This window comes from Mustela putorius, unplaced genomic scaffold, assembly GCF_011764305.1.
Source record: "Mustela putorius furo isolate JIRA1106 unplaced genomic scaffold, ASM1176430v1.1 tig00003834_pilon_pilon_pilon, whole genome shotgun sequence".
NCBI classification, from domain to species: domain Eukaryota; kingdom Metazoa; phylum Chordata; class Mammalia; order Carnivora; family Mustelidae; genus Mustela; species Mustela putorius.
The window spans coordinates 62,900,858-62,914,409 of NW_025421987.1; the positions used below are offsets into that span (position 1 = coordinate 62,900,858).

At 38.7% G+C, this 13,552-nt stretch overlaps 1 protein-coding gene across 1 annotated transcript in view; it reads left to right on the forward strand.

Annotated features, from left to right (window-relative positions):
* IQCJ (IQ motif containing J) overlaps positions 1-13,552 on the forward strand; it is a 243,421-nt gene that overhangs the window by 181,822 nt on the left and 48,047 nt on the right. Inside the window, exons 2-3 of the mRNA XM_045088566.1 lie at positions 3,313-3,377; positions 11,530-11,610. Coding sequence (XP_044944501.1) covers positions 3,313-3,377; positions 11,530-11,610 — 146 coding nt within the window. The remainder of the gene's footprint in view (positions 1-3,312; positions 3,378-11,529; positions 11,611-13,552) is intronic.

Consider the following 13,552-nt stretch of genomic DNA (forward strand, 5'->3'; position numbering starts at 1 on the left):
TTACCTACTTACCTACCTATCAATCATATTTCTCTTTCTTTTTTTAAAGTTTTTTTTATTATTTATTTATTTGATAGGCAGAGATCACAAGTAGGCAGAAAGGCAGGCAGAGAGAGAGGAGGAAGCAGGTTCCCCGCTGAGCAGAGAGCCTGACTTATTTCTCTTTCTTACCCATTTGTCATATATGTACTCTGCTGCTATCCTGCTGGCTTCCACTTACTGTGAAAAGCACATATGTAAAAGAGTTAAAGTAAAAATAAAGAATTTCACACACCATATAGTGAAGGAACAGGGTATAATTGTACTAACAGCATGGAAAACATTCTGACAATGGAGTATTTAATTTAGCTTAATCTTCAAGGCAAAATAAACAACCTCTGTAAGACTTATAAATTGTTATTGTTGATGAAGACAAGTGAAATATTGTATCAGAAGGGGAAAATATCACCTCCTAGTAAATCCTAAAATTTTATTCTTTTATACGAGAGAAACTGTAACAAAACATACAGTGTCTTATAAAGCAGTTTTGCAGAAGATGCAGAATTATTCTTCATGTGAGGTTTGTTATACCAGTATTGGATATAAAAGCAGGAGTATTTAATAAAAAGGAACTGAATACCCTGACCTGCTTTATCCATTATTCTTCTGAATAACACATGTTTTTAAGACACTGACAAAACAAAACAAAATAAACAAGAACTGCCCGGGTTCTGAACTTTTATAGTTCCATGCCTCATCTAAGTTAGGGTTTTGTATATAGTAGCCCTAGGTTATGGCTCATACTGTCATTTCTGGATTTGGATTCTTTCAACTGAAAGATAATAGAAATCTTAAGCAAAAGTGCCTTAAGCAAATGAGAGAATCTATTGGCTTGTAAAGCTGACAAGTCTATCAGTATGTTGGTTTCCAGCTCTAGTTTGACCAAGATGTTCACAGCGTCACTAGAGCATTGGTTTCTTAGCTGTTTTCCTTGGCTTTCATCCTTTCTGCTATGTTATCTTTTTCTTCCAGTTAGTAGCTCTTACCATAGCAAATATTTGCATTTGTTCCAGGGTTCTTCACACTTCAAAATCCTTAGACTTGAGAATTCAGAGGGGGAAAAAAAAATAGAAATTCTTCTCTAGGTACCAAAGTGCAGTTTAAACCATAAATATTAGTTGAGCAACAAATTATAAAATATACTGTTTAGTGAATTAAGCCAGACACAAAAGAATAGATAATTTTTTATGAAGTTCTAGAATAAGCCAAATTAATCTATGATGATTGAAATCAGAACAGGAGAGGGGAATTAGAAGAATTGGAAAGAAACTTTCTAGAGAAAGAAATGTTCTTTATTTCATTTTTGGGTGGTGGTTCTGCCAGTGTATGCATTTGTCAAAAGTATGTTTATGGGGGGCACCTGGGTGGCTCAGTGGGTTAAAGCCTCTGCCTTTGGCTCAGGTTGTGATCCCAGGGTCCTGGGATCAAGCCCTGCAGGGAGCCTGCTTCCTCCTCTCTCTCTGCCTGCCTCTCTGCCTACTTCCTCCGCAGGGAGCCTGCTTCCTCCTCTCTCTCTGCCTGCCTCTCTGCCTACTTGTGATCTCTGTCTGTCAAATAAATAAATAAATAAAATCTTAAAAAAAAAAGTATGTTTATGGTATGTGCATCTCATGCATTAAAAAGTAAAAGGCTAGGAACTAAAAGGTGATGCTGGCTGATGTAAGGAGAATTGACTGAAGTTGGCTAATATGGGAAACAGAGATAAGAGACTCAGAGTTCGCTTAGACCACACTGAGAAGCAGAGGTCGGTTCTGGATATATTTTGAAATCGAATCAACAAGATTAGTTGATTGTGTGTTGTGAGAGAAACAAAGGCGTAAAGCCTGATTCCTAGGTTTTATCTTTGCATATCTAGGTGAATAGTGATGCCATTTGCTAAAATGAGGAAAAAGTGGTGAAGAAGGAGTTTGGGGCGGGAGGGTGAAGGCAAGGAAATCAAGACTTTGGTTTTGAACTTGAGATGCCCATTGGACATGCATCTGGAGTTGTCAAGTAAGAAATTAGTGTAGAAGGGAGGAGTTCAGAGGAGAGGTCAGGTGCAAATATAAATTTAAAGCCATAGGACTGGATAAGACCTCCTAAGGAGTGAGGATTGACAGGGAAGAGGACAGGCGCTTAGGATAAACTCCTGGCATACTTCCAGAGGAGCTAAGATTTCATAGGAGTGAGGATGATTTGGATGAATCAGTGAGGGGAAGAAGGGGTCCCATACCTCCTTTAGACTGCCGGGTATAACATGTGGGATAGAAATGACCGCCTCTTAAGCAGACTGCAGGAGAGATGGTGTGTTCAGGGACTCAGCCAAATGTGTCATCAGCAAGTCCCCTATATCCTAAAACTCTTTTCTAAATGGTTCTTTGATCTTCTTGCTTTAACAAAAACTTAGCTCTTCCTAGAGCATTGAGGCAGAGTACAGTCAGAATAAGTTAATGTTCAAAGAGAGGATAGAGGATTTTGCTGATGACAGACTATGAATTCCAAAAGGCTCAGTGGAAAGCTTGGAGGGATTGGAGAGAGGTGGGTGACAGGGTCAAATTCTAGGATGCACAATGCAGTAAAAAGTTAAAGAAAATGAGTAATGGGGGATGACCTAGGAGACTTAGAGTTCTGGTAGCTGAGAAGCATGTTGAGACTCATCCTGATGGTCTTGTAGGGATAAATGTGTGTAATTGGGGCTTCCTCTTGGCACGTTAATAGTTTTTGTGAAGAGGCAAGTAGTGCTTCTGTCATATCCCTGAACTAATCACTATGGCCTGAAGAATGGGATTACAGAGACTATGGGTGCCTAAAATGCAGAGAAGGGATGTGTGTGTGTGTGTGTGTGTGTGTGTGTGTGTGTCTGTGTCGTGCATTTCTGCACACTGTGACTCAGGGACAAGTTTACCTACAGTTACCAAGAGACAGGAGGGGATGATTGCTGAATGGCCAAACCTGGCACACACTCATTAGAGCCCTTCACCCAGCAACCAGCAAACATAACACTGTTGACAGAGTAGATTTAGGAAGAGCGTGAGTGGATCCATATAAACACATCCCCACTCTGGGAAAATAACAGAAAGTATTATCTTTAGTGGCATGAAAAAAATCACACAATTTGGCAGTATTGTATTCTAATTTGATCAAGGATCAAATTTTATTGTATGTTTAAGCACTTATCCATTGCAAAGTCCAGAACTCTCAGCAGTGTGTTATCTCAATTTGCAAACATTTGTACTCAAATATTATTACCCACAAGTACATGGGGTCAATTTATACTTCTTTTCTTTTTCACAGGAAGAAATGAAAAGATTGCAGAATCCTTTAGAACAAGTTAATGATGGAAAATATTTACTTGAAAAGTAAGTAAAAAATACAAGAAATTATTTTGTTTGAGGTTAAAAAAGCTTGCAAGAAAAAAATATATACCTGGCAAGACAAAAATAAATAAGTAAACTCCACAGTTTCTTATGATATTGTTGAAATCAGAACCCAGGAATATGGCTTATTTGATACAGTAGATAGATGTATGCCTAGTTGAGCTATGAAACACAATATACTGATTAGCAGAATAATATGATGCATGGAGATGTGGTGCTATGTCTGAGGCTTAAAACTTGACAATCCTGCCCTGTTTTTGGCTTTTAATCAATGACGTGTATGGAAGGCAGTCATAAAATTTTCAAAAAGGACAAAGTAACAACAGTAAGACCGATAGAATGGATATTTTAAATAACATTACAGAATGGAACAAAATCGTGCTGAAAAAAAAAAAAAAGGCAAGAAAGAGATGAAATTTAACAGGGATACAAGTGAATTTTTCATTTAGAGTTTTAAAAGATTGTGCAATTAGTGCATGTGAGGGATATATTCTGATTTCAGTTTGTGAATAGATACTTTGAGGTCTTATCTGTTGCCAACATGAGACCATGATTTTATATGGCTTCTAAAAATATTACTACAATATAAGACTGATCAATAGCCATGCATTGTCAAGATAAAAGAAAAAATGAAAATGAACTATCATTTACTGAGCATTTGCAATATCCTCCATATTCGTGAATGCTTACAGATGTTTCCTCATAGAATTCTGATTACAGCCTTTTTACATAGGTACTATTTCCATTTTATCGACAGGGAAAGAGGCTCAGAGAGCTGTCAGCACTTATCTAAGGATATTTAGCTCAGAGCAGCGAGGGTGAGAATTTGGATGCCACCAGTGCTCTCAACCTCTAGCTAAGTCCCAGTGCAAAGCCCATGTGGGTGTCACCAGTGGCTCTGGTCATCATGTTTAAAAAGCACATACAGGGGCACATGGGTGGCTCCGTCAGTTAAGCGTCCAATTCTTGATTTTGGCTCAGGTCTTGAACTCAGGATCTGTGAGATCAAGCCCCTCCTCAGGCTTCACTCTGGGCATGGGGCCTGCTTAATATTCTCTCTCTCCTTCTCCCTTGCTCTCCCCTACTCATGTGCTCTCTCTCTCTCTGTCTTTGTAAAATAAAATGAAATAAAATAAAAACCATATAGACCTTCCCAAAAGCATCAGAGGAGGTTAATTAAAATTATGGGGATTCTGGAATAATGTGAAACTATTACAAAGAGCTGAGTATGTGTACTTGGAGAAAAGAAATCTCAGAGGAAACATAATGGCTTTCCTCAAACATTTGAAGGAATTTTCCTATTAAAAAGGGGGCTAAATTGCCTTTCTTGCTCTAGAGAGCATAACAAGAATCAGTGAGCAGCACTTATAGAGAGACTGCTCTGTGACTCAGAAAAAGAATAACTTTTATAAAAATGCTGCCTGCCCAACAGAATGGACTTCCGAGTTAAAGAGTGAGATGACAGATACTAGGGGTTCCCAAGAGTGAAATAACCATCCATCTGAAGTGCTATTGAAAGCATTCCTAAAAATGGGAAATCTTGGATGTGATTCCTCTTTCTGATTTTATCCTAGCTTTGTGAGTCTGGAAAAATTATTTAATCCCCCTGAACCCAGCTTCCTCATCTCTAAAAATGAAGATAGTGGGGCACCTGGGTGGCTCAGTAGGTTGGGCCTCTGCCTTCTGCTCAGGTCATGATCCCAGGATCCTGGGATGGAGCCCCGCATCAGGCTCTCTGCTCAGCAGGGAGCCTGCTTCCTCCTCCTCTCTCTCTCTCTCTGCCTGCCTCTCTGCCTACTGCGATCTCTGTCAAATAAATAAATAAAAATCTTTTAAAAAAATAAATAAAAATAAAAATGAAGATAGTAACACTGACTTGACAGTCTTAGTGAGAGCATTAAATAGGACGTGCACAATAGCACCGTGCCTTCCATGTCAGCTCCTCTTTCCAGCCCTGTGATTGTTTGGACTAGACACTTTCAGATTCATTCTGTCTCCATGATTCCAAAAATTTGCCATGTTATCACTTGAAGAACAGTTTCAGCCCTTTGATTAAATGAAGTTTCTGAGTTATCTTCAGATTTAATTTATACTTATCATGTCTACTCTTATTAATATGAATAACTAAGACTAAATCAGTTCAGTTCCCACCCCCCTCATCACCACTAGCAATATGTAAACAATAATAATTAAAAAGTTTTTGGCTGTGTAACTAGAAAGGTTTTCCTTTACAGAGATTAGTGTGGTAATGACATTAGATCAGTGGTTCTTCATCCTGGATGCCCTTAGAATCACCTGGGAGTTAATAAAAAATGAAATAAGCTTTGGCATAACCTCCACCCTAGACAAATTGAATCTGAATCACTGGGGATGAAAATTAGTATTTCTTAAAAGCTGACTTCATGTGACTCAAATGAGGAGCTGGGGATGAGAACCAGTGGTCTTGGTACATTTTAGATTCCTTTTGGTTATTCAATAATCTCATGTAACTTAATTCTCTTAGGACACACTTTCTCTGTGACTTTCATCTCTTTTAACATGGGGCCGCTGAGCCAATGGTCAACAAAAGAATTCTTGAGACATTGTCGGTGCAAAAATGTGTTTTTATTAAAGCAAATGGGAACAGGACCGGTGAGCAGAAAGAGTTGCACTGTGATCTTGAGGAGCTTTTGATCGTATACATTTAGGTTGTGGGGAGAGGGTAGAGATAAAGAAAGTCTCTCCATGGATTTCCATATGCGAAAGAAGACTTACAGGATCCTGGAGGTCTGGCTGTTCTCAAACAAAAGTTGCTTTTAGTCCCTGGCAAAATACCAACATTATTAAGGCAGCCAGGAGTTCCCTGAGGAATATTATACTCTGCATATCTTAGGTATTTGTCAATAGGCTGCAAGTTGTAAGGAAATTTAATTTTATCTACATTCCTCTTGCCTTTGTTCTCCTTATCACTTTTATCTATTAAATTTGGTTATGTTGGTATCTCATTATTGATTTTAATATAAGAAGTGAACTCCAGAAGTTTTTTCCTTGCTAATTGACCCACAACTCTGTATTCAACTTTTCACTAGTGCCAGCATGTATCTTTCCCAGCTCTCTGCTCTCAGGAAGATTTGTGAAGATTAATGGCAGATATGTGGGCTTCTGCCTCCTCCTTCCTCCCCTATTCTTTCCTTGTTACCCAGAAGCAGGGAGAAGCTAAAAGCCCCTGGAAATGGCCAATCAGCTTTGATGCTTATTTTTCCTTATCATGATTGAGGAATTCCAGAGATGGGAATTAAAGTCTCCCCTCAAAGCACACAGACGTGTGGGGTAAGCTTCCCTTTCGTATTTGTCCAGGACAGAGAGAAAACAGTGGCTCCCGGCCTTAACAACTTATACCCATTTGCCTGGAATTCTAGAGATTTTTCCTGGTTGGCTTTGGGGCGGGGCTGTGTCCTTGAAAGCTGTCAGACTTGATTGAAAAATTGGTATACTTTGAGGGAGCAGTTCGGCATTTCATTATAGCTGTAGCTGACTTAGGTGCTGATGTAAATCATCTCAGCTACTTGAAATGACCGTAAGTTAAGTGATAGTGGTGTCATAGCAGTTGATCAGTTATTCCCCCTTGGAACATTACATTTATTCTGAATGTTCAACAGGGTTTTGTGGTAGACAGTCAGTGTGAAGGGAGGGTAAGCCGCAACTCTGTTCTACTGGAGACTGTATGCAGGGCCAGTCCTGTGCATTCTGTGCACACACATACACACACTCAGTAAAGCTTCCTGTGTGCCCATAGAAAGAAGAGTAATTAGTAAGACCATTAATTAAGAGCCTGTTTATGACTATATTATTTTTGATAATCATTTATTAACTTCAATAAGACCTCAGGGTGATTGCTATTTGTTGTAAATACTGAATCAGGCTGGCTTTCTGGTGGGAAATGTGTGTTGTTGGTCACACATTCACCTCACATATCATCATTTTATTACCCACAGGTAATTATTGATGAATGAGCTAAAGCTATCCAATTAAACCTACAGGTATTCATAATTTAGAGTTTGTTGAGGTTATATAAATTATAACCCCAAGTCAGCAAATTTATTAATGTTATAATTTTTTTCTTTTTTATGAAAACTTGACCTTTGGCTTTGGTTGCTGCATAACTACAGGACCCACAACACCTCACATGTATCTCTGTTGCCCGGTTTGCTAATATGCTATTAAGTGGTTTAATTAACAAAATCTTTCTTTCTTAAAATTTTATTTATTTATATGGCAGAGAGAGATCACAAGTAGGCCAAGAGGCAGGCAGAGAGAGAGGAGGAAACAGACTCCCTGCTGAGCAGAGAGCCTGATGCAGGGCTTGATCCCAGGACCCGAGACCATGACCTGAGCCGAAGGCAGAGGCTTTAATCCACTGAGCCACCCAGGCACTCCTAATTAACAAAATCTTAAATTATCTTTACTATAAGGCTGTTGTCCCTACAAGATCATAGACTTGTAAAAAGAAGAATTTCCATGCCAATCAACCCTGGATTAGGTCCCTCTGTGTTTCCCCTATAATAGCATCCATCAACTTGTAATTATTTGTTTAATATCTATTGTCTCCTAGATTGTAAAACCATAGAACAGGGACCATGTCTAGTGTTTTCACCATTATATCATTCGTGTTCTGCATCATTTCTGACACATACAGGAAACATACAATACATTTACAAATAAGTGAATAAGAATGAATTAATAATGGACCCAGAATACGAATGGTGCAGAGCAAACAAGAGTGCTTTTTTCCCTTACTTCTGGACATCCCAGCTAGGCAACCACAAAGCTATATTGTGCTGATGGCACCATCTACATAGAACACATAGGAATTTATCTATTCCACTATGTGTTTCCCCATCTCTTGGTTATTCCTTTCGAAAGAGGAAAGAGGAGAAAATCCTAGATAACTTCAGCACATTGCTTTTAATCTTTTTCTTTTCTTTTCTAAAACCATAGTCCTGGTCTTTATTATCAGACCAATTTGAATACCTTCCTAAATATTTTTCATCATTCTCCTTTCTTACTCCTACAACATCCTTAAACATCCCATTCAAGTTTCCCTACCCCAAAAGCTTTATGTTTCCCTGCAGCAATTTTTTAAAAAGATTTTATTTAGTAAAGCTGTCATCATCAAGACAGCATGGTACTGGCACAAAAACAGACACATAGATCAATGGAACAGAATAGAGAGCCCAGAAATAGACCCTCAAATCTATGGTCAACTAATCTTCGACAAAGCAGGAAAGAATGTCCAATGGAAAAAAGACAGCCTTTTCAATAAATGGTGCTGGGAAAATTGGACAGCCACATGCAGAAAAATGAAATTGGACCATTTCCTTACACCACACACAAAAATAGACTCAAAATGGATGAAGGACCTCAATGTACGAAAGGAATCCATCAAAATCCTTGAGGAGAACACGGGCAGCAACCTCTTCGACCTCTGCCGCAGCAACATCTTCCTAGGAACAACGCAAAAGGCAAGGGAAGCAAGGGAAAAAATGAACTACTGGGATTTCATCAAGATCAAAAGCTTTTGCACAGCAAAGGAAACAGTTCACAAAATCAAAAGACAACTGACAGAATGGGAGAAGATATTTGCAAACGACATATCAGATAAAGGACTAGTGTCCAGAATCTATAAAGAACTTAGCAAACTCAATACCCAAAGAACAAATAATCCAATCAAGAAATGGGCAGAAGACATGAACAGACATTTCTGCAAAGAAGACATCCAGATGGCGAACAGACACATGAAAAAGTGCTCCATATCACTCGGCATCAGGGAAATACAAATCAAAACCACAATGAGATATCACCTCACACCAGTCAGAATGGCTAAAATCAACAAGTCAGGAAATGACAGATGCTGGCGAGGATGCGGAGAAAGGGGAACCCTCCTACACTGTTGGTGGGAATGCAAGCTGGTGCAGCCACTCTGGAAAACAGCATGGAGGTTCCTCAAAATGTTGAAAATAGAACTGCCCTATGACCCAGCAATTGCACTATTGGGTATTTACCCTAAAGATACAAATGTAGTGATCCAAAGGGACACATGCACCCGAATGTTTATAGCAGCAATGTCCACAATAGCCAAACTATGGAAAGAACCTAGATGTCCATCAACAGATGAATGGATCAAGAAGATGTGGTATATATACACAATGGAATACTATGCAGCCATCAAAAGAAATGAAATCTTGCCATTTGCAACAACATGGATGGAACTAGAGCGTATCATGCTTAGCGAAATAAGTCAAGCAGAGAAAGACAACTATCATATGATCTCCCTGATATGAGGAAGTGGTGATGCAACATGGAGGCTTAAGTGGGTAGAAGAAGAATAAATGAAACAAGATGGGATTGGGAGGGAGACAAACCATAAGTGACTCTTAATCTCACAAAACAAACTGAGGGTTGCCGGGGGGAGGGGGTTTGGGAGAAGGGGGTGGGATTAGGGACATTGGGGAGGGTATGTGATTTGGTGAGTGCTGTGAAGTGTGTAAACCTGGTGATTCACAGACCTGTACCCCTGGGGATAAAAATATATGTTTATAAAAAATAAAAAATTTAAAAAAAAATAAAAAAAAATAAAATGGTAAAACTAAAAAAAAAAAAAAAAGATTTTATTTATTTATTTGGCACAGATAGAGATCACAAGTAGGCAGACAGGCAGGCAGAGAGAAAGGGGGAAGCAGGTTCCCTGCCGAGCTCAGAGCCCAATGCAGGGCTCAATCCTAAAACCTTGAGATCATGACCTGAGCTGAAGACAGAGGCTTAACCCACTGAACCACCCAGGCACCCTTGCAGCAATTTTTCACACTGTAGATAGCAATCCACTGATGGTTTGTTAAATCAATTTGATGGGTCACTACTGAAATATAATTTTTAAAATCTAAAATATAATAAAAGATATCAGCATACATTACATGTAGTTGAGGAAATAATGTACCCTGAAATTTTTGTTTCCATTTAAATACACATGCGTGCACATGCACACACACACACACACACACCACACACAAACAAACACCCTTAGCACATGCATGTAATGGATCAGGATGCCAAATATTTGACCTATGAAAACCAGTCAGTACAATTAAGTTTAGTAAATACATTATTAAAATCCTTCAAGCCATATTTTGTGGTTGTGAGACTTGAGTTTCAATGTGGCTTCTGCTGTATAGTGACAAGAACATAATCTCTTTGAGCTTCTGATTTCTCAGCTGTACAGTGGGGAAAATAATTGGTAGAGGCTACAGTGAGAATTAAGATAATACATGTATAATATCTATGACAGTGTTTTATATGTAATTTGTGGCCAGTGACTATTGGTTTTCTGCTTAGCCAAACTTATTTCCTACTTTTATCCTCCACTTTCACCAAATTGCTCTTTATTGTCTAAAAATAGCCTGAATTTTATCACCCCTAATCCTTTGTTTTAATATCTCTCTCATATGTATTACCTTTCACATCTCAACTTACTTAATTCTTGTCCATTCTTCAAAACCCACATCAACTACCACCATCTCCATGAAATCTTCCTTGATCATTGTAGCACCCAGTGATTGCCTAATAAGCCCAGAGGAGCAGTGATCCTATATCTATAGACCCCTGCCAGGAGTTTTCCAAGGCGGAGATTCATGCTTTTCTCATTGTGAGAGCTCTGCGAAGCTTACAGAATGAAAGGAGGAAAGGTTCAATGACAGTGGTGCCATTGGAGTGAGAATGAATGAAATCTCCTTTACAACTTGGACAATGCCATGGGATTTGTAACACTCTTCTTATATTCCCCCCGCCCCACCTAAACGGCCCAATATTTTGTTTTCCTCTTTGCTTAAAGGAAATGACTCTCATGCCTTAAATATGAATATTGAACTAACAGGAAAAAATCAAAAGAACAGAAAAGGTAAAAGGCAAAACAATATTTTCTTTTTATGATATGGTTATTTATCCATTATCCATCAATAGCAACCTTTAGGCCTCTTTGAATTAATTAAAATGAACAAAATTGGATGTATATCTGCTTTTTCAAATAAATATAAATTAGCAGTTTTATTGCCATGTAGGTTGTCTAGATTCAGCTATATTGAGGCATTATTTCTGTTTCTAGTCACCAGCTGGCCATGGATATGGAGAATAATATTGAAAAGTATCCCCTCAATCTACAGCCCCTGGAATCAAAGGTGAAAATGTAAGTTATTTCAAAGTTTACATTAAAGCAGTAATTTTACAGTTCTTGTTTTTTGAACTTCTAGACTACTCTGGAATTTGGGGATACAAGAATTAAGCATTTATGTATTTCACATCTATATTTTATTAAAGATAATTTCCTCTGTTCTGAGCGGCAACAAAACTGTTTTGGGAAAACAGCACCATCTACTGGATAATATGGGGGACTATTTTGTTGTCATCACGGCCTCATTTCTTGGTTTTTCCGTTTTTAAGGCAGAATGCACCTCTTCGCATCCACTAGCATTTGCCGCTGTCTTTCATCTTAGTAACTTGGTTAATTCCACCTTGGAACAACTTGGCTATTTTTACATTGGGCCATTTTTTTATTAAACACCTAAACACTTTTAATCCTCTTCCTCCTATTTCCATTCCACCTCTCATCCATATAATTTGGAAAAAATCTCTTCTTTTCCTATTCACTTCCTGTCATGTTCCTTTTTATTCTCTCTTAATAAGGGCAAATGTGAATCCCTGTCCCAACTACAAATGACTATTATATAAAGATAGTGCTAAGAATGGGGCCCCCAGGTGGCTCAGTTGGTTAAGCCTCTGACTCTTCATTTCAGCTCAGGTCATGATCTCAGGGTCTTGAGATCAAGCTCTGCTTTAGCCTCTGGGTTGGGGCCCCCATGTCAGGAGCCCCTTACGGAGTCTGCTTTCCTCCACAGAGTCTGATTCCCTTTCTCCCTCTCCTTCTGCCGCTTCCCTTTCTCACAACCTCTCTCTCTCTTTCTCTCTCTCTCTCTCTAATAAATAAATAAATAAATCTTGAAAAAAAAAAGATGATTCTAAGAACACTTGAATATTAACAAAAATGAAACTGGTAACTTCCAGAGTGAGACAGGCTATATTCTAGAACAAAACAGCAACTTTCTAAAACCATATTTAAGTAGAGAAGGGACCTATCATAATCACCTTAGAAGCAATTTTAAACTATGCTCGCTCTCTGTGATCCTTTCCTGTTCTGATTTTCCCTCAGGAGTGCATATAAGAATTTTCAGTGAGAGCCTATATAATCTCTCTCTCTCTCACACACACACACACACACACGTGGGCACATACACAAGCTTAATACTCTGAGAGGCATGTATCTGAGAATTTAAACATGTCTGAGGTTGGCTACTCATAACTGATGACTGATCATTTGCAGGAAAGCCCTAAGAGGAATCTTTTAGAAAATAAGTCACCCTGAAGAAGGGAGGCTTGAGGTGTACGACTTTGAAGAACAATAAACCATGGATTTAGGAACAGAAATGATGCACAGATATATAATATCCTGCTGGATAAAAGCAAATATTAACATAAACCCCTGCCAATTTACATTAACCCTGGTTATCAATAAAAAGCTTGTCTCTGAGTGAAAACATAGAGATACCTTCAAGATAAAGTTCAAACATAGCTTCTGAACCTGTTGGGTCCCTTCCTAGGAAGCTCTGTGTCATGCTTACTAAGTGAATAATAAATCAGGCTACCAAATTTTATGCAAGCAATGTGTCAGCCTCACTACACAGGATGTGAGTTTTCAAACAGAGGTTGCTTTATTCTTAGGAATTTTCTCATTAAGATAACATCCTCTTAAATGAAAAAGTGCTAGAATGGAAAGTTGTTTGTGTGAAAAATAGGAGTGTTTGATTTGAATGCTGAAATGAAGCTAAGAAACCTGTCTGGTCTTTTTTGGTTTTCAGCATCCCTAATATGTAGGCAGAGGGACAGGTGCCAGGAAGAGGAGCAGGCAAGGAAAAAAAAAAAAAATCTCTGGATGGGATTCCAGCCAGCTCAGAGAGTCTGGGACTTTCCCTGTGGTTGGCTTGATAGAGGAGTCTCAGCTCAGTGAGGTGCAAACAGAATGGTTTTATCTCTTCTAATAACACTGCACCCCATTTCCACTCACTGGAGGGGGA